The sequence below is a fragment of the Nematostella vectensis genome, chromosome 11 (assembly GCF_932526225.1).
Source record: "Nematostella vectensis chromosome 11, jaNemVect1.1, whole genome shotgun sequence".
NCBI classification, from domain to species: domain Eukaryota; kingdom Metazoa; phylum Cnidaria; class Anthozoa; order Actiniaria; family Edwardsiidae; genus Nematostella; species Nematostella vectensis.
In genome coordinates, this window is record NC_064044.1 from 10,001,608 (window position 1) to 10,025,455 (window position 23,848).

At 39.5% G+C, this 23,848-nt stretch overlaps 3 protein-coding genes across 3 annotated transcripts; 1 reads left to right on the forward strand and 2 right to left on the reverse strand.

Annotated features, from left to right (window-relative positions):
* Positions 1–930: 930 nt before the first annotated feature.
* Positions 931–11,357, reverse strand: LOC5510196 (succinate dehydrogenase [ubiquinone] flavoprotein subunit, mitochondrial). Its single transcript, XM_032379299.2, has 16 exons — positions 11,240–11,357; positions 11,068–11,169; positions 10,353–10,514; positions 9,593–9,648; positions 9,303–9,390; positions 8,361–8,525; positions 7,767–7,915; positions 7,445–7,569; positions 7,249–7,319; positions 6,127–6,420; positions 5,587–5,784; positions 4,947–5,039; positions 4,244–4,342; positions 3,546–3,689; positions 2,619–2,732; positions 931–1,601 (listed from the first exon to the last, which is right to left on the reverse strand). Exons 1-16 carry the CDS (start codon positions 11,285–11,287, stop codon positions 1,515–1,517), a joined length of 1,995 nt encoding a protein of 664 aa, XP_032235190.1. The 5' UTR covers positions 11,288–11,357; the 3' UTR covers positions 931–1,514.
* A 68-nt stretch (positions 11,358–11,425) lies between these two features.
* On the forward strand, positions 11,426–16,381 carry LOC5510183 (zinc finger protein 474). Its single transcript, XM_048734713.1, has 3 exons — positions 11,426–12,804; positions 13,232–13,912; positions 14,486–16,381. Exons 1-3 carry the CDS (start codon positions 12,021–12,023, stop codon positions 14,791–14,793), a joined length of 1,773 nt encoding a protein of 590 aa, XP_048590670.1. The 5' UTR covers positions 11,426–12,020; the 3' UTR covers positions 14,794–16,381.
* LOC5510182 (solute carrier family 22 member 18) lies at positions 16,224–23,758 on the reverse strand. Its single transcript, XM_048734714.1, has 7 exons — positions 23,407–23,758; positions 22,496–22,739; positions 21,512–21,550; positions 21,098–21,307; positions 19,910–20,127; positions 19,425–19,526; positions 16,224–17,545 (listed from the first exon to the last, which is right to left on the reverse strand). The coding sequence occupies exons 1-7, from the start codon at positions 23,623–23,625 to the stop codon at positions 17,249–17,251; spliced, it is 1,329 nt and encodes a 442-aa protein (XP_048590671.1). The 5' UTR covers positions 23,626–23,758; the 3' UTR covers positions 16,224–17,248.
* Positions 23,759–23,848: the final 90 nt, after the last annotated feature.

Genomic DNA, 23,848 nt, shown 5'->3' on the forward strand with positions numbered 1-23,848 from the left:
TGCCTCAACGGCGAAATGATCGAAGGGTGATTTTTGAGTACTAGTATCATTAATTTTGCATGTATGTGCATTATAAGGGCACAAATAAACGATAAGTAATTGAATAATTATTTTAGGATATTGTTTGTCATAAAGGGCTTATTGTTTGTACGGAGGCGCTAACGTTTGTAAGAAGCACGCAAATGACTTTTACAAAATACTATTGTTTGCACTTGATGTAATAAAAATGTTAATGAATATTTCGTTTACTGTATTGATTGCGAGTCTTGTATTATTGATATTTTGTTTGTGTTATTGTTATGTATCAACGCGCAAATGAAAATGGATTTTTTATTCCTGGTTTTTGAATAGTGTAAATGAATGTGAAGAAAATGCAATTGTGTGCACTCAATTATGTAAAGCTCGTTAATGTATTTCCTTTTAGTTCGAATGATTTTACTTTCGCTTAAATGACAGTACATCGGCGTAAATGTTTGTAATTTTGGCTAAAATGAATGCGTATTTTTCGGTAATGAAAAGCAAAAGTTGTATTAACAGATCAGTTGACTGTTTGGCCGGCAACCTAGCGTTTTCTGTTTATTTTGGCGCGGATTTGCCCTGCAAAACGTTTACGTGATCTCATAGAGCATTTTTTACAGGAGACAAAGTTTGTAATTGCTAGCGTGATTATTATGATAATTGCAAATTAGAGGCCGGGGTGGTAGGAGATTTCCCTTTTAAAGCGGAACCTCGTGTTTTGGGCTTAGTTCAAACATCGTGTTGTCCACGAGCAGTTTTTAATGCAAATGCATGCAAATGATGATGAAACAGTCGACTCGATTCATTTGCACGCATTTGAATTGCATACGGCTCATGGATAATGCGACGTTGGAACTTAGCCTTACAATAAAACTCCCACTCACAACTCATAAATGACTGACGCTCTCAACATAATATGGAGTTACCTTTAATAAAGTTATCTTTTTATACAACAGAAATTAATAAGTGCACCTCACAATACTGTCACAAGATGTATTGTCGCCCAGTCATGGATCTCCTTGCCCTCCTTCTCAAGTACAAACGGAGCTGAATTGCCTGGAAAAAGCTTGGTACAAAATGATTTTAATTAAGAACTGAATAGTCTCACGTTAATGACAATATATCATTACAAGTCAATTAAAAACGCGGTTGGAAAATATTAAATTAATTGTTCTTTTTACACGACCTATGATTGAGCGATTTCATCTACTTAAACTTGAAAGTACTTCTGTACTATTTCATCATGCCGTGATGGTGTAACCACAGGCTCCCCAGGAAATTGAGAAGAACAACCATAAAAACATCGACATCCTTACTCAACAAACAACCAAACATATCTTGGAACAATGGAGGCGAAGCACCACTGCAAGCCTATGGTTCTAGCTAATGAGGAATCCACAGGGAGTCTGCAAGTCAAGGTCGGTTCCAAAGGGAGCCCTTGGGTTTAGCTATTCAAAATCATCTTTTTGTCCAAGGTCTCTCTGTCCCTCGTTACTCTAGTAAGAGCGCACGGCCGGGGGAACGGTCTTGCAGTCCTTCTGGTCCAAAGTCTCGTCAATCACGCCTCTGTAGTCCAGTGTTGTCTGGAATGGAGGAAATCTATCTATTAGGGAGAGAGGTGAAGGGAGCACACGTTGAGGCTACACAGGGAGGAGAACGTGGCCAAGGAGAAAGGGGTGTGTAATCCCCCTATACCCGCCCTAGGCATGCACATGCCACGCCCTATGTGCCCCCTGTACCCATCCCCTACCATGCACATGCCACGCCACATGTGCCCCCTATACCCATCCCCTACCATGCACATGCCACGCCCCATGTGCCCCCTATACCCATCCACTACCATGCACATGCCACGCCCTATGTGCCCCCTGTACCCATCCCCTAGGCATGCACATGCCACGCCCTATGTGCCCCCTGTACCCGCCCTAGGCATGCACATGCCACGCCCTATGTGCCCCTATAACCGCTCTAGGCATGCACATGCCACGCCCCATGTGCCCCCTGTACCCATCCCCTAGGCATGCACATGCCACGCCCTATGTGCCACCTATACCCGCCCTAGGCATGCACATGCCATTACATAGGTGAAGTTTGTATAGTTGAATGTTGATAACTTGCAATGAGTTTGGAATATCAAGGGTAGAGCAGTGGAGATAAGCTGAATAGACATAGGGAAACACTTTCAGTGAAGAGAGTTGACTTGTCATGGGTAAAGCTGTGGAGATATGCTGAATAGACACAGGGAAAAACCTCTCTTCCAGTAAAGAGAGTTGACTTGTCAAGGGTAGAGCTGTACAGATATCTTAATAGAAATTGGAAACACAAATCTTTTCCAGTAAAAAGAGTTGACTTGCCAAGGGTAGAGCTAGAGATATCTGAATAGACAAAGGGAAACACAAGTCTCTTCCAGTAAAAAGGGTTGACTTGCCAAGGGTAGAGCTAGAGATATCTGAATAGACAAAGGGAAACACAAGTCTCTTCCAGTAAAGAGGGTTGACTTGTCAAGGGTAGAGCTGTAGATATATTGCCATTCCCACTAAAGAATTTTGAGTATAGGGTTTTGGTTGCACATTATGTTCCATGGGAACACCTCCTCCCACCTTTCCAGTGGTTTCATCCACCCAGGCCAAGGTGTGCTTTCTCCAGTGCTTATCAAACGGTTTCTTTATCTGCCCATCCAGTGGCTTGGAGTAGTCGAACTCATCAATGCGGTCCTGAGAAACATACATGGTAATGAGATGTATATATCAATAAATGTCACTTTAAAATTGGGTCTTCTGCAGGGCGGGGTGGGGGGGGGGGGGGGGAGACATGAGGACAAAACAAGCAGTTAAGACAGACATGGCAGCAGCTGGGGTAGGGCAGGTGCCCCCTTCCAATAATTTCCAAAATTACAAGAAAATGACAAGTAGGGGCGTGGATGTGCCACCCCAAATATCTTTTTTATGTCTTTGCATTGTGCTTCTCAAGACAGGAGCAAAAAATGGCAAAATTTAAATTGTAAGGTTGTGTTACATTTTGTTGATATTTTGCCTAGAGGTTCCATGCATAATATAAAACAAAACAAGCTTTAGTATTTTGGTATATGATCCGTTCCTGAGATATGATTGAGCAAAGTTGCCATAGATCATGAAAAAAGTAGCAATTTTGCCCCAATTAGGCAATTTCAGACAAATCAAGAGTCTTACAATTTGCAATATCTCAAGAACAGATTACTAGTATTTACTAAAGCTTATTTTTTTTATATATTACACAAGGAATATCTATGCAAAAAATCAAGCGAATATAAGCTAACACAACCTTACAATTTGAACTTTGCCATTTTATGCCCAGGTTGCTTCCCAATCTTACATGGCCTGCTACAGCTCTTACAAAAGGGGGCCATCTCAAGAGGATAAGAAAGATTGGTTATTTCAAATATTAGGTGGACAAAAACAGACAATCAGACAGACGGAAAGACAATCAGACAGACAAATGGACAATCCGTAAGACAGTGAGAACATTGTAAGGGGGATGTGGGGTGCTACCTTGTAGTCCTCTCTGGCGTGTGCACCCCTGCTCTCCTTGCGTGCCTCAGCGCTCTTAATCGTCATCAAGGCGTTCAGCATGAGATTCTGCAGCTCAAGAGACTCCACCAAGTCTGAGTTCCACACCATGCTGCGATCATATAGCTGCCACAAAGATAGACTTACATGGTTAAATAAACAAGCAGTCATGTGCTGTTACAGTAGGTAGGTAAACTTAGAATTGAAAGAAGCTACATTTTGCGCTGTCTGAATAATAGTCAATTACTGCAACTTTGAGTATTCTGAGAAATTAAACACCAAGATTTCCAAAATGCTACTGCTTCCAATTTCTGTCAATCAAGTTTTGAATTTAAAGCAGATCACAAAAAAGGACCCTCAAATAGTTAACACATTGTTGTGAGATGATTGATTGAAAGCCATCAAAATGCAGGTCATTGATAACAGTTCAAGGCTGTCAACTGACTAAAGACAAAATGTCTTTTGTTGTTTCGAATTCATGAGAGTGAGATTGTAGATTTAGTATTAGTGGTTTCTAAAAGTACAAGTGCAAAGGTCTAGTATTTGGTAGTATGGCAATCCTATACAACTTGCTAAGGTGTCACCTAATCCAGTATACTCAATGCTGAAGTGTTCATTATCTAACTGCAACAGTGTAAAAGTGCTAAATAAGAGTAGAGGTGTCCTAAGTCCTGTCTCACCTTCAGATCTTTGAGTTTCTGATAGAGCTCATCCATCTTCTTGCATCCCTCTTCGAGCACAGGGCCAGTACGGAACACTGCTGCATGGTTCTGCATGGTCTGGAGCAAAAATTGAACAAAGTGAAAACAAAGTTTGTCAGATTGAGAAGAGTGAGAGTGAGAGAAGAGCGTCAGTAAGAATAATCACTGTCTTTAATGTTAAATATACAAAAGAACTTGACTATACTGTAAAACTATTAGATAAATCAAAATTTTTATGTAATGGTAACCATAACATTTTTAAGGCTCCTATAAATATATTTAATTTTAACTTTATTTAGAAAAATGGTTTACATACAGTACATGAATACTAAAAATAGAACAACATATACACCTATATTACTGTGATCAAGGTTGTTCTGTGGTCAAATGTTCTGTGATCATGTTCTTTGATCAAGTGTTCTATGATCATGTGTTCTGTGATCGTGTGTTGTGATTAAATGTTCCGCAATCATGTAATCTGTGATTGAGTGTTCCATTATCATATTCTGTGATCAAATGCTCCGATCATGTGTTCTGCGATCATGTGTTCTGTGATAAAGTGTTCCATGATCATGTTCTGTGATCAAACGCTCTGTGATCATGTGTTCTATGACCTAAACGTTCTGTGATCACGTGTTCTTTAACCATGTTCTCTCTTTGTCTACTGTACTGAGTCACTTACCCTCTGCATGTCTGTCCTTAGCTCTGCTGTGGGTGTGCTACCATTTGCATAACGAACTGCATCAAGATTTGCTACAGACGCTTCACCAGCACTCTAGAGAAAAGGAATTAGTATTATTGGACAGGAGGCATGAGATATAGACGTCAAAATCAAATCCAAAATCGTCCCCCCCCCTCCCCCTGCATGTTTGGTCAATCTAGTCTTGTTTTTCATCATAAGAGAACTAGAAAACAGGACTAGGATACAAAATTTAATATAATCTCTGAGTTACTACATAAGTGATAAACAGATAATAAATTACTGAACCTTAGGTTTCCATAGAGAGTAGTAGTAACATTCTTGACTGAAAGTTCTCAAAAACGTTTCCAATGATCTACTATACTGTAGTTACAAACAGCATCATAGAAACTGAAAGGAATTACTTGCACCTGGGGCCGGTTCCTAGAAAGCAGGTTAGCACTAACCCAGGGATGAATACGGCTATTTCTACATTTGATTGGATAAAAGGCGCATTCATCACTGGTTAGGCTTAACTAGCTTTCTAGGAACAAAGCCCTGATCTTTTTAGGAACCAGGCCCTGATCTTTCTAGGAACCCTGCCCTGATCTTTCTAGGAACCAGGCCCTGAAGTTTGACTTACTGGTGGCAGGTCGGGAAGGGTCTCTCCTGGTTTGTTCTCCTTGGCGATGAAGTTAGCGCATGCGCGACCAAACACAACCAGATCCAGGAGAGAGTTAGCACCCAGTCTGTTTGCACCATGAACGGATGCACAAGCTGACTCCCCCGCCGCCCATAATCCATCAACTATCTCATCCTCACCATTCTTCAGGGTCAATACCTGCATGAGGGTTCATTATTGGCACATTTGGTACAGTACATATTTGTACAGTATTACAGTCAACCTTCAGTGAAGTACCAACAGACACCTCTACTGTAAAAAGCTCTGTTTTTCATTCAAGTGAAGCTGTGTGCTATTCTCTCTCAGTAGCATATGTTGTTTGGCTTAAAATTTATTTTAGTTATTAATCATAATATTTTGGATTCACAAATTTGACAAGATGTTTTAAGCAAGAAAATTAGACACTAATAAAATATTATAACTTCCACCCCCTACTTATCAATCTCCACAGCTCACCCTGAAACTCAATGAAACCCCTGAAATGAAAGAAAGGTGACCCACCTGTCCCTTGAAGTTCGTAGGAACGCCACCCATGTTGTAATGAACAGTGGGCAGCACAGGGATAGGATCCCTCGTGACATCAACACCAGCAAAGATCATGGCCGTCTCTGAGATACCAGGAAGACGTGTCTTCAGAGTTTCAGCAGGAAGATGTGAAAGCTGTAGGTAGACATGGTCCTTCATTGGGCCAACGCCACGCCCTTCACGGATCTCGATGGTCATGGAGCGAGAGACAACATCCCTGGAGGCAAGATCTTTGGCAGTGGGGGCATATCTCTCCATGAATCGCTCACCCTACACATGGAATAAGGAGCAGTTTAAGTTATAAAATAAGACAGCTCTGTTCTTATGAACCTTAGATGAACATGGAACGATGGGATGGATTACTAGTGATGATAGACCATGATGCTAGTTATAATGATGATGATGATGGGATGTTGAGAAGTTATGATGATGATCATGGTCAGGTGATGGTGATTTGGTGTGATGATGATGATGATGATAAGTTCTTGTAATTTTGGGTGATTGCATTGATGATGGTGATGATGACAGAAGTAAAATGATGGTAGGAGAGGAGACGATGATATGATGATGATAAGTACTGTGGTAATAATGATAAGTGCTCTGGGGGTGGTGATGATGATGATGATGATGATGACAAGTGCTCTGGTGGTGATGATGATGATGATAAGTGCTCTGGTGGTGATGATGATGATGATGATGATAAGTTCTCTGGTGGTGATGATGATAATGATGATAAGTGCTCTGGTGGTGATGATGATGATAAGTGCTGTGGTAATATTGATAAGTGCTATGGTGGTGATGATGATAATGATGACGATAAGTGCTCTGGTGGTGGTGATGATGATGATTATGATGATGATAACGATGATGATGGTGATGATGTGATGATAAGTGCTATGGTAGTGATGATAATAATGGTGGAGATGACAGAGCTAGAGGCATTGGGAATGACTGTTAAGATGATGATGATAAGAGCTGTGACAGCAGTGGTGATGATAATGCAGGCTACAGTACCAACAGTTATATGATAGAGATGTCTATAAAGATTCTGATGATGATTATAAAAAACGTATAGCCAAGATATTAGAACAGACCTACCTCACTATTGATAAGGTACCCCCCCTCACCACGTGAGCCCTCTGTGATCAGGCAACCAGCACCATAGATACCTAAGAATAATACACAAACAATCTGTTACTCCAACAATTGGCCAAAGGTATTCTCTAGATGTGGCAATATGGTCTGATCATGCTTCAGGTCTGGCAGAAGGTGATGATGTAAAGTCAAGGCTTACCTGTTGGATGGAACTGAACAAACTCCATGTCCTCATTGGGAAGGCCTGCCCTCGTCACCATAGCAGTGCCGTCACCAGTGCACGTATGTGCAGAGGTGCAGGAGAAGTAGGCACGCCCATACCCACTACGACAAACACAAAGTATACTAATGTTAAATACAGTGAGGTACACTACACAGATATTTTAAATTGATTCAAGTTATTATGTTTTTTTTAAGTATCAACACAATTAGCAATAATAAAAATAGACAGCATCACTTCAATCTTGTGTTTGACTGAATATAATGACAAATTCAGTGATATTCAGGGTTCAGAAACTCACCCAGTGGCTAGGACAGTGTTCTTGGCTCTGAATCGGTGCAGAGAACCATCTTCCAGGCAGAGGGCAATGACACCAACACACTTGCCCTTGTCCATGAGAAGATCCAGGGCAAAGTATTCCACAAAGTACTCACAGTCATACCGCAGAGACTGGAGATTACGGTAAAATAGATTTGAGTAGCGGCAACAGAACCAACAAAATTACAGTATTATGCTTTTGCAATTACATTAAGGATGATCGAAAGCCAGGCTTTCAGCACCTACATAGTGGCACCCTCTTGTGAATAAAAAATAAGCACCCTGGGCAATAAAACAAAGATTTATGGAAAACTGACACTAAGTAAAAAAATAACATTCAAAGCTGCATTGTAACCAGTTAACTTCCTTAACCATCTCTGATGATTTTGAACGGAAAATGTGAAAGATATGTCAAAAGCAGTTAGCATTAGCAGTTTCTTTGAGGATGTGACTGATAATTTAGAGCGGATGGCCTGTTGAATAGCATGGTTTCTAACATATTATTTTGTCTCTTGTTGGTTTAGGTTTCTGTCAGCCCTCTGGAAGTAAACTGGTGTTAATGCTAATTTAACATTACCTGTCCATAAAGGGTGTGAAGGAGTGAGTGTCCCGTACGGTCGGCGACTGCACAGCACCTGTGAGCCTGCCCCCCCTTGCCGTAGTCATAGCTTTGTCCACCAAATGCCCTCTGGTAGATTTTGCCTTCCTCTGTTCTGCTGAAGGGCATTCCATAGTTCTCAAGCTGAGTAGATAAAACAGAAAATTTCACATTTTTGTGAGAAATAATATCACACCATGGATAAAATTATTACCAATATATAGTAATTCCTAAGCAAAATTTCAGCTTTAAGCCATGCCATCCAAATTTCTTACCTGTTGTTGCACAGGTCTAGTTTGGTTTTACTTACAGTATGTGCTTATTACAAAGCTTTGGTTTAACAGTTGAAAGGCAGGGATGACCCCTGGTATTTTCTCAAAAAATAATTAACATCAAAAGTGCTACATTCAAATATGGATTTATTGAAATACATTTATTTGATAATATATTAGACACCTAAAAGGCTGGTTGTGTTATATGGCTTTGCCTTTGCAGTGAGGACACTGAAAGTGGGCCATGCTGAACAACTTTGACAGATCAGATTTGGCTTGAACACCATAAACATTTAAAAAAAATAAGTTCAACCAATAAGAAACGCCATACGTTTCATGTGCGTGTTGTCAACCGTGGAAAAGCGGATCGATCACTGGAAAAAATACGAGTGATAAACAACGTCCGGGGTTTCTCATTGGCTGAACTTTTCTGTTAAAAATGTTTATGGTGTTCAAGCCGAATCTTATTCAGCATGGCCCACTTTCTGTGTCCTCACTAAAGAGATTTGAATCTCCCTGTTATCACCCCGGCCTTATGTTGTTCTAATAGCCTAAGGTTTTTTGGTTGTTTTGCTTTTATTGGATATTTCTGTTGGCATGCCTGCCCTATGGTGCCCTACTGCCCTAGCTTCTATTGCCATGACTGTACCTCAATGACAGCTTTAGGTGCCTCCTCCGTCATGTAGTGAATAGCATCTTGGTCCCCCAACCAATCACTGCCCTTGACGGTGTCATACCTGCAAAAAAAAAAACATAATTTATGGTTCTGCACCTCAAAGAGACTGAAATAACACAAGTTTAATATTGTATTATTTTAGCTTATGTGCAGCAATCCAAAAGGGTAGACGTGCCTACATCTTAAAGCATATTTGCATCATATTTGAAAGAGCCAGTAACCAGCTTTCTACTGATGCAAACAGGAAGAAACTGAGAACTTACATGTGCCATCTCCAGTCATCAGGTTCCATATTTCCTAATGCTGCATTGATTCCTCCCTGAAAAAGACAAACAGAAAAACTGGGTGTGATCGCATGGCAAAACCACTTTGAATTGCAAAACAGACTCAATATGGCAATGTGGCAAAACCACTTTCATAAGTAAAGAACACCACATAGTGTACTGTTTGCATGTTTCATACATATCAGAATATAAACTGCTAAGGGTAGCTGCTTATTTATTAGCCCTTTATAGTTTATAAGCCACATTAAAAAATAAAAAAGCCCTTTTGCGGAAAACAAGGAGAACATTGACCAAGTAATGTTAGAGATGAAGAAATGGATGGATTACATGTCTCTACCCATATTCAGTCAAATTTTGTCTGAATTTGAACTATGGCTACCAGGTCAAATTTGCCCTACTTTGAACAAAGGCTACCTGGTCAAATTTTGCCACACTTGAAGATGTTTTAAAAAGATGAATATTCGTCTTTGTCTATGACCAGGTTTTGTTATAAATAGAATAAAAAAGCCCAAATGATCGTGATCTCGTACCAGAACAATTGAATACAATACACCAAAAACTGGAATTCGACTCTGCCAAATTTTCGTCTTTAATAAGACTTCTTCAGGGCAGACTCAGGTTTTGTTATATATATATATATACATATACATATACACATACACATACACATACACATACACATACACATACACATACATATACATATACATATACATATACATATACATATATATGATACCTGTGCAGCAACGGTGTGTGATCTTGTGGGGAAGAGCTTGGTGATGCATGCTGTTTTGAAGCCTTCCTGTGACAGTCCAAACGCTGCGCGCAGGCCAGCTCCCCCTGCACCCACAACCACTGCATCGTAGGTGTGGTCAACTACAGGGTACTCACGCGCAAGCTAAAAGGTAAATAAATAAAGATTATTATTCCATAAAATGGCCCGATAAATTGGCACTGATGTATCTTTTTAATACTAAATACATGTTTCAAATCAAATGTCTATAATGTGGAAAAAGTAAAATTGATGTTATAAATATCATCAAAGTATATTAATGTTTGCACTGGTTTATTTTAAAATAAGAAAAAAATGGCATTCGATAAAATTATTTCTAATTGTATTTTTTTTTTACGTTTGCTTTGTTTTGGTGAGGTCCCAGGGGATTTGGGAGTATACTGTACGACTTTATTGCGATCATCCTATTTTTATCCAACATGGTTTGGTTCCAGTATTGATAGAAAGGGTTCATTAACTACTCTCCAACATTAATTTCGTTTTCGCGACCATCAATCGTGGTCATTGCATAATGGCGGCCGCCATGATTTTTATTGTTATTACATAATTGTGTTTCACGAAAGGGAATGACAACATGAATTGATTTTGAGGTGCATCACAAAATACTTTACTTGCGATAGTTATTTTATAATCACTTTGGACAGCTCGTGATACGAACCTCTGTTTTTGAAGTTTTGTCTGGCCCTTGTCTGCCCTCAACTTTGAAGTGAAAATTCCTACTACATGTCGCCCTTAGCGCTGTACTAGCGAGCCCTGCGACCTAGAAAACCAAAGATAAACGTCAACAGTACATAAATAAGGCATTTGGTATTCTATATGTGGAATCTTACCTTGGAAGGGTTCAAAAGAGAGGATTTTTTGATGCTGGAAAGCCACATATTGGCAAGAGAACACCAAATCCTACACGGCTTACAAGACCGAATTGCGCATGCGCCAGATATGTTCCGTGATTTACGAACAGATAACGAGCAACCATCGAAGAGTCTTTCCAAGTGAACCGGGGAGTTATCGACTGAACTAGAAAGTTCGTACGCTTGTTGCCAAGTCTTCGTAAACCTTGGATGGTTTATGTTTATCAAATGTTGACTTGGGGATGTTTATTCAAATTATGAATATTTGCTAGCAGGAATTTGTATCTATCTTGTGGAGGGTTAAAGAATCTCACTTTTGTGGTGGATTTGAGAATATCTCAAGAAACAATGCGTGAGTTTCGATGAACTGAACTTGCAATGACTCGACGAGCTCGCCGCCTTAGTGCCTGCTTTGGAAAATTCTCCATTTAACTTATATTTCGCTATCCATCGACGACATTATAAGAACTTGTAATTTCTAAACGATAGGAAGTCAGTTTTATTACTGATTTCAGTAGAGGACAAAAAACTCACTTCTGATCTCGAAAGTTATCGCCGATGCAATTTCAAAGGCCTAAAAAGACCAGTTGCTAAGGGGATCGCGAAAACCTCTTATTATAACTTTCTTTTCATCGTAAACTACAGTCCGTGACATTGAGCGCGAAAGAAGACCGTCTAAAATGCCTAGAGTGACCTAAAACGGCAGGGGGAGTCGAAACAAGTGTTTTAATAAGTTAAGCATCCGTAAAGCTAGGTAATTATGCCGCCCAAAAGACCAGCACATGTCGTTTGCTATATTTGTGGTCGACTCTACGGCACCACCAGCATTTCCCTACATGAGCCAAAATGCCTTGAAAAATGGCGAATGGAGAACAGCCAGCTACCGCGACAACTACGCCGTCCAGTGCCCCAGAGACCCCAAGGTTGGCAAATGGGGTCACTCTCCAATGACCCCAGAGAGCGTGCCAATCAACTTGAAGCAATGAATGATATGGCTTTTCAGAATTCACAAAAGCAGCTAGTACCATGTGAATTTTGTGGACGGACATTTAATCCTGACAGACTTGGCATCCATCAACGTAGCTGTAACCCTGACAACCCTCATAAGCCTTCTAAGAATTTTGACCCAAAGAGGGTGCAGTCAGGTAGGGGATCATCCCAAGGGTATGGGGGTGCACATGGAAGTGCCCCGCCCCCTAAGGCTCCTGTGAAACCACGCTCTGTGGTGTGTTATATCTGTGGAAGAGAATTTGGCACCAAGTCTATCGGTATTCACGAGCCGCAGTGCCTTAAGAAATGGGAGATTGAGAATCGCAAACTGCCTAAGCATTTACAAAGGCCTTTGCCAATTAAGCCACAGATCCTGCCAAGCCTTGGATCAGACGGGGGGATGGACCTTGAACGAATGAACCAAATGGCACTAGAATCCTCAAATAATCAGCTTATACCATGTAATAACTGCGGTAGGACATTTTTACCAGAAAGACTGAAAGTCCACATGAGGTCTTGTCGTCCAAAAACTAGAACCATGCCCGCTAGACCAGGTATGACCCTATTATCTTTTTTTTATTTGCGAGTCTTTATGAGACTGCATGCAGACTTACACAAAGATTCTTGATAAAAGTAGGTTAACACTATTTACCAAGAATCTGGCATTTTTCAAAAATTTGAATCCCCCCTTCCCCTGTATCTCCTCCCAAAATGAAAAAATGGTTAGACCTTAATGTACAGTAACTTAAAATTCACCTCTTTCAAATTCTCACTAAACTTCTCAAGGTAGAAAACTTGTGTAAGTCTCTTATGACTTCCAACAAAACTCTCTAATGCATGCTCTTCACCTCATTTAAGCATTCTCTCATCATTTTACCCATACTAATATTATATCCATAAACTTTGGACCTTATTCAACTGCTCCTGGTTGGAGCAGTTAGCCTTTCTAGCCTTTCTATTAATGTATCCATCGACTTTAAGGTATACAAGGCTCCCCTAACATGCAGAACTCATATGGCGATGCAAACAACAATACAAACCCTCGGCAAATTCCTCCAGGGTACCCTAAAGAGAAGACCTTTACTTTTGATGAGAGATCAAGACGAACCCCCAGCTCAGGAGGGTCATCACAAGGCCGTAAATTAAGCGCCTCACAGCCCGCCAGGAAAAACACATACTCCAGACCCTCACCCAAGTCAGCAGGGCGTGGCATGAAGCGTGGAGGGAGTTCAGGTACTTCTAATAGGCGCCCAACAAAGTTATCCCCCCTGGAAAATGCTAGAACGTCCTCACCTGGATTTCAGGGTGCCTACAGTGCCCCTGATCCATTAAGGAACTCCAGAGGGTACAGTGCTTCATCAGGTGGCACTGGTCCTCAGGGGGGGTACCCAAGTGCTCCAGAGGGGTACCCTAGTGAGTTTGATGGGTATTCTGAACAGCCTCAGGGACTTGTCCCATGTCCAAATTGTGGTCGCAATTTCGCCATGGATCGCATCGCAAAGCATGAGACAATCTGCCGCAAGACTGGGACCAAGCAAAGAAAGGTGTTTGACTCGACCAAAGCCAGGACAAGCGGTACAGAGGCGGCAGGGTATAACCGACCTGGCGCAAGGAAGAAGCCTGAACCTGCAGTTCCTAAAGGGAACTGGAGAGCTAAGCATCGTGAGTGACGCTGTTTTTGTTTTGTTTTTTACCTTTTCTATTTTCAAGGCCATAGGTTGTATTGTATTATTTGAAACTTCGCATCTTTTTTTTCCCTTTTCTTTTTCAAATATTTTTCAAACAGAATGTCTATCTTGCTTGTACTGTCCTTCATTGGGAAGGGGGGAGGGGGAGGGAGGGAGGGGTGGGCTCTTACCTGGTTGTTGTTTTGTTTTAGCCCTTTTAATCTCCTATTTCCCCAATCCTTGTGTCAATGGGTAATTTTCTTGATGATAATGGGGGAGCTTTGTATTTATATTATGGATATACGATGCTTTGGCCTCGACAGCTGTCTTGCAACTTTTTTTTGTTTAAGATAAAGCTATGCACTTGGCATTAAAAGACTTGAAATGTGGCGAATTGGAAGGAAAAAAAATCCAAATTATTTGCAAACAAGCTCTGTCCTAGGAAACCTTGATTTCATGCTCAAATACCATAGTGCATGTTTATTTTAACGACAGCCATTGCACCTCTTTTAGTTTTGTTTTTATGCTTTCTGCCCTGACAGTCACTCTTGTGTGTCATTTTTTTCAGAGGAGTTTATCAGGGCTATCCGAGATGCCAAGAAAGTCTCCCAACACCTAGCATCTGGAGGAAAAGTATCGGACCTCCCTCCCCCTCAGTACAGTGAAAACCCAGACTACGTCTTGTGTCGCTACTGCCAGAGAAGATTCAACCCCACCGTAGCTGAGCGTCACATCCCCAAGTGTGCTAACACTACAAACAGACCTGCCCCGCCCAAGCAGAGGGCTATCCCCCTAGAAGGGTCTACTGGGATGTCAGGAGGGAGGATGACAGGTAGAGGGACTAGCCGGGGTGCAATGATGAGGAAATATAGATAACTGATAGATGTTTCTGTATTTATGGTTTGGTACATAGTTTCATATTCAATAGAAAGCTCAATAACTCCATATTTAATATTGATAGCAATATGAAATTCAATCAATAGCTTTGTATTCAATAGCGTGTTCCATAGCTTTATACTTAAATGTATGTGGTTAAAACTTAGACTAGTAATAACTATGAAGATGGGAAGAACATGAACAAAGATACTAATGGTAATGTATGAATTGAATAATGGTAAATAAGGGTACAGTACAAGGGGTGAAGGACATCCTGTATCTATGGTTTAGAAGGTTTGACTCAAGAAGTTAAATGTACCTTGTTCTAATATGGTGCAACCGAAAGCCCATGCAAAGTTGCTAGATTCATTTTTTCACATTTCCAATGTTTTTGGAATGATGTTTGGGAGAAAGGGTGGGTACTCCGTGAAGGTGCCCTAAGATATAGTGATGTAAAAACTATCCAACGGCTTCATATTCTACCTTCAAACATGAACAATAACCTAAGACGCATGCAGTAGCGGATCTAGGGGGAGGGTTTAGGGGTTTAAACCCCCTCTTTGGGCTGCCAGAAAGCCATATGTAACAAAACAAAAAAAAAAAAAACATGTATGCAGTAGTCTCCCTCACAGCCGTTTTGGACTTGTCACGCTAGGCGACCCTTAGTGACAAGTCAAGAATGGTGCAAGGGAGATTATGTATGTGGCAGCCGCAGTTACAGACATTAGACTATTAGAAAATACAAGCTACAGCATCAAAAAATGTTTGTACTGTATTTTTAGCTAAAGGAAATTTGTTGGTATCTTCTTGAAACTTGTCCCGAACCCATCCTTTGTTGTATTTATACTTGGTATTGATGTGACATTTTTATTTATTTTTTTCCCACTATCCTGGGTACCAGAGGCTCCGAGCTAAGCGGTGAAACAGTTAACAAACACAAATTTTGCACTTCTATTTTTGGTATGAAAGATAAGTTGAGGGCCGTAGCAGGGGGTGGGTCACTGGGGCATGTGCCCCCCCCCCCCAATATATTAAAAAATAATATGGAAATGACCAGTAGGGGCGTGGCCGTGCCCCCATTTGCTCCATGTTTCTGTATTGTGGCCCCTCTCCGCAATATTTCAAGGTCTGCTATGGCACTGAAGTTTTTTCAACTTTTAGAAAAGAAAAGTGGGGTGTCACATGTAAAGAGTGTGGTGTGACTTGAATTTATGCTGTCTTGAAAGACAAGTGAGAGAAAACGTGTAGGGTAGGCTTTGAATGTAGCAGATTTTTATACATTACATAGCCGTAGCAGGCCTCAAATTATTGGGGGGAGGGGGAGCAGAAACATTAAGAAAACGTTGGGGGGCACAGCCACGCCTTCTGGTCATTTCCATTCAATAAGTATGGCAGGCTCAGTTGTATGTACAAAATAAGATTTCTAAACATTTCAAATTTTTCAATATTTATTATTCAACTTAAAATGTGTTGTACAAAGTTTTAGTCTAGATATTTGCTATATTATCTATTCACATGTAACTTATTACCTGAGCTATTGTAGCATAAATATTTATAATTTTGAATACAATATATATAAGAAATCCTATAACAATTTGCAAGAGTTATTTGGGATTGTTAAGAGTTTACAAATACACACATGCATTCAACGTACAACGAACAAGAAATTTTCATTACTGCACAAAATGATTACAGTCTCCTTTTTCATAAAGAGAAAACCCCTGAAGTAGAAAAACTGACTGTTACACAGGATTGCCGTGCTTTCAAAGCTCTTATAAAGTGGAGGGTTCGTTGTAACTTTATGATAGTAGGAACCTTTATCAACGACGACACAGAAAACAATGGAATTTGATTCATAATTCAATAGCAGCACGTGAAAATGCGTTCTGTCTGATAAATTTTAGCCGTTTCTACCAAACCGCCGCGACGTGCGGACGTTTGCACAACTCCTCTTACTATTCGCTACTGTAGAAATGATGTTCTTAGTTTATTTTTATCGGTCTCTGACTATATTGTTTTCCTGATTTTATTGAAATTAAATTGGAATTGATTTTTAAACGCAAACGCATCTTCGATTTCGTTGTTCTAGTAGTTCAGCAAGAATTACTGAACATTCTAAGGCCTAATTTAAACGCCGTTCTTTTCACGTGCCATTCCAAATGCAAATGAACGTAGAACAATCGAATTGCTTCATTTACATGCATTTGTATTTGGGACGGTACATGAAAAGAACGGCGTTTAAACTAGGCCTTACATTCGAGCTTTAAGTTTTACTTTCCCAGTGGGAGCAAAACCCAGTATAAAATATGCCATCATCAGCTTTGTTCTGCTGACCATAAGAATAAGAAAATGTCCGAACTGATGTACATTCAGCTTTACTGCCTGTTTACTGAGATATTTGTATGTGATTTAATTGAGTGGTCACTTCAGTTTATATCTGCACGAGCATTAAATTCTAGTGTAACGATTCTCTGCCCCAAACCAAAAGAAACAGCCCTATAGCACTATTGATGACAAATCCAAATGCCCCAAACACAGGCCATCCATACTTGTGAAACAAAACACCACCTAAAGTTGGTGAAACGCTTCTCACCAATGAGTTACAAGCCATGGAAAGTCCAAGGACTGTGCCCGTGTCCTTGATTGGGACGGCCTTTGTCATGGAGGATGTTGTGACGATGGTCAGGATAGTTCCTCCTGCTACTAGCGGTATGAGAACAGCGCAGAACTGATAGATCGTCGTCACCATGAACTGCAATGAGAATGGTTTCAGCAGTTGGTTTTGCAGCTAAAGATTTTCATCGTTCGTTAACATATATTATAGTGATATGGACATGACCAGGTCGAGGAAATAAATAAAAAGAAATTCGAATAGTAGGGGATGAAAACATAAACCTATTTTAAATAAGGTTACACAGGTTACAAGAATATATGTATCGTATATGGTTTATTCAACCAGGTTGGTCCTGGTATCTGAAAGTCGTGTTAACATTAAGAGGTACATCGGTAAACAAGAATGCTAAAGCTTTCTAAACTTATTTTTATTCTTTTTCACGCCCATTTGGTTAGGTATACCATGCTAACAGAGGCTTTTCCTAGTTTTCTCGGTTGTGCATGTATTCGCGGTTTTCGCTACTCGCGTTGTTTTGCCGAGGAACAAATGCAAACGAACGACGCGAAACCCCCGAAATGCGAATCGGCAAGGAAAGTGTTAAAGAGAAAGAAAAGTTCTGATAGCACGGTAGGTTAGGTATTTATTTGATACCCATGAACCACAGGATTCTGTGAGTGCAACCTAATTTGAAATACTCACTGAAACCACATTTAGTAAATTTTCGTTCGTTCACTGGTCTCAGCAAATCACCGTGAAGAAATGTCGTTCGTGGTTCTGATTGGACGAACGATATTTTTCACTGCATTTGAATGGCTTCAATCCCAACGCATCAACGAGTGTATAAAAATCGTACAAGCATTTTCCATTTAGTAATTTATTAATTTATTTATTTCATAGATTTCGAGATTTTAGAAATCAAAAAGTGCACTACTTGTGTAAAATGAGCTAAAGTTTCGTGCGTGACATTAGCGAGACAGATTCATTTCAATGTAAGTTTCTGTCTGTCTTCAACTGAACCGTCGAACAGCAACAGCACAAACCTCGGAGCGTCTGCAGCCAAGTGTAATAAAATATTGTGTAATAAGCTTATTATAAATTTCTCAGTACATATATAAAATAAACAAAATACAGCATGGAAAATGCTTGGTACAGTTTTAATTCACTCGTTGTTTTGTATAAAAAAACTCACTCGTTCGTTCTTTGATACTGCACAACTCGTTAATAAAAACCGTACGCGCGCACTTTTCGTTACGCGCGCACTTTTCGTGTAGTATTCTCTAAATACACTGCTATTGGTATTTCAATTACTTCAACAAACCTCAACCCAAGAAATGGCCTGATACTCAGGGTATTGAGGGCACGTGTCAAACACAGCCAACAAAATTTTCAACTCTAGTTTTGGCTGCAGAGTTGATTATTTCCATGCGCCTGCCTGAGGGAAGATACTGGTTAAGTTGTGCAACTGGTTTCCTGCAGCAGCTGTTATAGCATACCTGTCAAATCTCCCGCATTAGGCAGAAGTCTCAAGATTTTGGACCTCTTCTCCTGCTCTCCCGCTTTGAGCACGATATTTTTATCGCTCCCGAAAAATTATACTTTAGAAAATTGACCTTTTTTCCATAAAAATTAAAACAACAATTTCCTTGTGCAGCGCAATTGAACTAATAGCCTCATGAGATCTATAAAGTTGTTTTTGCGCGAGAGCTTTCTGCAAGACAAACACCTCGACGGTATACCCACCCCTCCCCACCAAAAAATATACCCTACTTCTCCCCCCAAAAAACTATTCTCAAGCCTTGAGATTAAAAGGTACGCATTAGAGTAGTCTGGATAGCAACCGCTTCTAGTGTCACGCACGCTTAGTGTCACGCACGCCGCGGCTGATAAGCAGATACCTTTTTGCTCGTCATATTGAAACTATCCAAAAACAAAAAGTAATTTTATTTTCTCCCTGTAAGGCCTAAAAAGGATATAATGCACAAAAATGATTGTAGTAAAAATTACAAATTCCACTCACCATGCAAGCATAAGCAAATGCTATCGTACCAATTGACCATTTGAGAAGGTCTGTGTCATTAAATCTGTGCGAAAGGTATCCCACTCCAATTCCTTGCACCACCTTGAATACAACAAAAGATGGTGAGTATTGCGACATTCCGTTGTGGGTAGTAGATTAAGTATTATGTAGATTAAGTATTATGATTATAGATAACTCTATATATGCATACAAATGCATGGCATTGAGTTGTAGCTTCAAATACTCTCATGGGATTTCATAGAAGATAATGAGGCAAACAAGTGCGTCTAGTATGGTATGTGTAGTCCACTAAAGATGCGTGTAGTTTGGTGCATGTAGTTCACTTAAGGTGCGTGTAGTTTAAGTGTATGAATCTTATTACACTCCAGCTACACGAAAAAAAACGTGCAAAATTCACGCACAAAATGTTAATTTTCTTCCAGAGTGTACTGTAAGTTATAGCCTTTTTATAAATCTATACTTACAATTGAAAGCGTTCCGGCATAAGAAAGGACGAACCCATTGTACTGGGCATCTAGCTTGAAGTATTCCATCGACACGATAGCAAACATTGACTGGAATATCCCGAAAGGCACAGCACTCACAAGCTTGATGCAAATCAAGTACAAAACGGCAGGAATTCTCAGCAGCTCTAGGAATTTCTTGACATCAAATACACTAGTAGAGGAGGCCTCGGAATCACCTGAAGACGACCAATTCAAAAAGGATTAAGAAGAATATAGCAGTCTTATGAATCTTATACAGAATGGTGACCTTTTCTCTGGACACACTCGTATATAACATTATTCACATGACGTATAAATATATCGAATTTATTTTTATTTTTATGGACAATCATTAATGATACACACCCAGGCAGAAAAGGCATTGAAATACCCTGGTTTCCAGAATTTTCCAGGTTAGCATTGGAATAAATTCCCAGAGAGAATCAATTCCAACTTCAAGCTCCCATAGCCAAAAATAAATATAACCTGATAATTTTATAATTTTACACAATTTTTCGTATTATTTTATTTATTTATTTGGATATGTGTTGAAATTAAACTTTATGCAAATCTCTAACACCTCGTAGTCTAATTATTAAATAAAATGACAGAAAGGTAATCTCTGTCATTTTATTTAATAATTAGACTAGAGTTCGAGTTTTCTATGAGTCAATAGAGAGCTTAAGCAAACACGTTTCTTGACGACAGACGGCAACCGGAAGTAGATAATCTTTATGTTTAACGCTATCGCAAAGCTAGAAGGTTTCATATTTTAAACTACGTGCTAGAATAGAACCGTCTTCTTTCATTGGAATTGAGCAAAAACATCACAAAGACGGAAAACGTTAAACTTCCGGTTGCCGTCTGTCGTTCAGAAACGTGTTTGCTTAAGTTCCCCAATAGATAGTCAACGAGACGTTTTAGTATAAATCCACTCACATACTACCTTCGAATAACTGACGATTTTAATAATAATTCATGTTGTTTTTGTGGAAAACGCCGGGTTTTTCGCTACTTGCTATCTATCGCTCAATAGATAGTGGGTACGGGAGCCAATCAAATTGCTGGATTCGTGATAGTATGTAAGTAGATTTATACTAAAGTCACATATATAGTTATATCTATCAGACGTGCTTGAAACAGTTCAGAGGAGGAGAAAGTGCTCACCTTTGTCTGATACTGGAGCATGAAACAAATGCTTAGTTTTCGTGGGTAGGAAAACCATCACCATGGCAACAGATATTAATGAGAGAACACAAGAGCACATTGCAGCAAACTGCCCTCCATAATGCTTGGTCATAATCCCACCAAGAAATGGACCAACTACCATGCCAACAGCATATGACACGCCTAGCTTTCCAAGGGCTCCTGCCCTGTCTGAAAAAAATATTTAAAAAATTGCAACTAATATTACTTATAATTACTTTTGATTTTATTCCTTTGAATGCTCCTGGTCCATTTGTTAACACTGTACTAACCCACCTATAATCTTCAGATTAAAATTGTTATAAATAAGTCCCTCATTTGGTCTAAAAAATACCATTGTATAAACAAATTAACTGAAATATTGAGGTAGCCTACCTTCCTTGGAAGAAATATCTGTGATTATCATCTGAGAACCTGTTGGAAGGAAAACAGTTATAATTCTGTGAATTGACAGATGTTTGAGTTTTATAACTCAACTAAGGGATCTTGTAAAGATAAACAATTCCAAAAATCAGAGAGAAATCTTGATAAAGGTGTTTCCAACCTTATCTTTTTTTAGTAAAAGGATCATCCAATAATAGACACGACTTGACACCATACAATATGATATTCACAGCTTTTATTCTTATATCTTGGCACAAAATTTACCAAAAAATACATGGATCAGCATTTTTTAAAAAATTTCCAATTTCTTTTTTTTAGTAGGCCCTTGACCCCTCCCCCCTTTCCAAAGTGTTCTCTGAGTGTTTAAATATTTAAAACTTTTCAAGATCCCACAGCATCAATAACATGATTAAACAAAAAATGCCACAGTATGCATAGCTTTCTAGGAGCTACGGAAATGTTTCAATTTATACTTACAAGTACATCAATTTGAAGTGGATAAAAAATGCCACAGCATGCATAGCTTTCTAGGAGCTACAGAAATGGTTCAATTTATACTTATAAGTACATAAATTTGAAGTGGATAAAAAATGCCACAGCATGCATAGCTTTCTAGGAGCTACAGAAATGTTTCAATTTTATACTTATAAGTACATCAATTCGAAGTGGATAAAAAAAATTATTTTCTCCAAAGAAGGGCCTCGTTCAGCTTAACAGTGAATCTGTAAAACTAGGGATACAAAAATATGTGTGGATTTTTTATTGTCTTCTGACAAATCACAACTAAGAATCATTGAACATGAAAAATATAAGGAAATCCACAAACAAGAACAATTAATCTAGCCTCCCTCCTTCTAAAAATCATTGCTTCAGTTCCCCCTTGATAGAACTCCTGAGCTGCAGTAGTTTCTCATTAAATTACAAACTTTGCCAGAGATGGCGAAAAAGTGGTAGAAAAACATGGTTTAGCCCTACCTTGCATAACATGCATAAAAACAGAAGGAAGCCTTGAGAAAAATAGCATAGGAACAGAAGTAGACACACTGAGCAGCCCATAACTCAGAGCGGATGCTGAAAATGCAAGACCAAGGGCTGCCTTACTACCAAACAGGTCACCAAATCTGCCATATACTGGACCACCACATAGTTGTACCACTGCAAAAGTTGTCTGTAGGTAGCCAAATACCATGGGGTCTGCACCAAGCTTCTTTGATAAATACTGAGACAAAGAAATTGGGCTGAAATTTGTCTTCTTGCTGTGTGAGCAATATTTATCTATTCATGTTTTTACAGATACAAAATAGTCATGTTCGTGAACCAGAAGAATGAATACAATACACCAAAAACTTGAATTCGACTTTGCCAAACTTTCGTCTTTAATAAGACTTCTTCAGGGAAGCTTATTAATGACGAAAATTTGGCAGAGTCGAATTCCAGTTTTTCATGTTTTTACAGGATACAGTATACCAAAGCTGTTATATATGGGGGTCCTGATTTAATAATACATTTACAGACCTATACACAAATACATAAAATAACGTAAATAAAATACACAGAATCATCATAGAGAATGTTAAATATACTAAGTGGTAGAAAGATTAAAAACCGTTGGTCTTATAAGTAAGTTTTTCAGCACTTTTCTGAAGGCAGCAAAGGCCTTAATATTAATTAATATTTAATATACATCCAGACACACTCTGTATAAATCAGAGGTATAGGTATTTACTCTTGTAAATGCACAAAATACTCATAAAGCACCATTCCCTCTCTCTCGCCCTGAAATCCACCCCCCCCCCCCCCCCCCCTCCCTTAATTAGATGGTTACGTAAGTGTCAAAACAAATTTAATGTAAAACCACTTCCCACATTACTCGATGCATTACTTACCGGTAAAACACCAATTTGTATCCAGAAACAGATCGAGTACATCATAGCATTAAAATGAGTTGTCAAAACTAAAAACGTTCGGTTTCGCTGCAGTGTTGCTGTCGATAAGACGCTGGAAACCGTTTTGAGTGAGCTCTGGAGAGGCGATGGATTCGCCGCTTGATTTTCGTCTTCTTCCATAGGGTGGGATCTTCTTCTCATATTTGTAATCTCAGTCATATTTTCCTATTATCTGGCAAAACGCATGTAAAACAGAGTTCTTTTCGCATGACAGCCTAGGAAATTTACCGGCTATTTATCAAAGACACGTCGCCATTTTGACGAAAGCCCACAACTCAAAACACAGGTATCCCGAAAGATGGCAACAAAACTATTCTTCTGAGAAAATATATTCTAGCAAATAGTCAATCATTATAATACTAATCCTACATTTTACCTAACT

Coding starts and splice junctions, on each gene's coding strand:
- LOC5510196 (XM_032379299.2), bottom strand. CDS start 11,287: ATGTGGCTTTCCAGCATCAAAAAATCCTCTCTTTTGAACCCTTCCAAG. Junction 9,649..10,352: donor CACACACCGTTGCTGCACAG/GTATCATATATA, acceptor TGTCTTTTTCAG/GGAGGAATCAATGCAGCATT. Junction 9,391..9,592: donor GATGACTGGAGATGGCACAT/GTAAGTTCTCAG, acceptor TTTTTTTTGCAG/GTATGACACCGTCAAGGGCA.
- LOC5510183 (XM_048734713.1), top strand. CDS start 12,021: ATGCCGCCCAAAAGACCAGCACATGTCGTTTGCTATATTTGTGGTCGA. Junction 12,805..13,231: donor AACCATGCCCGCTAGACCAG/GTATGACCCTAT, acceptor ATCGACTTTAAG/GTATACAAGGCTCCCCTAAC. Junction 13,913..14,485: donor GAACTGGAGAGCTAAGCATC/GTGAGTGACGCT, acceptor CATTTTTTTCAG/AGGAGTTTATCAGGGCTATC.
- LOC5510182 (XM_048734714.1), bottom strand. CDS start 23,625: ATGACTGAGATTACAAATATGAGAAGAAGATCCCACCCTATGGAAGAA. Junction 22,740..23,406: donor TACAAATTGGTGTTTTACCG/GTAAGTAATGCA, acceptor TCTTTGTCTCAG/TATTTATCAAAGAAGCTTGG. Junction 21,551..22,495: donor TTTTATGCATGTTATGCAAG/GTAGGGCTAAAC, acceptor TCCTTCCAACAG/GTTCTCAGATGATAATCACA.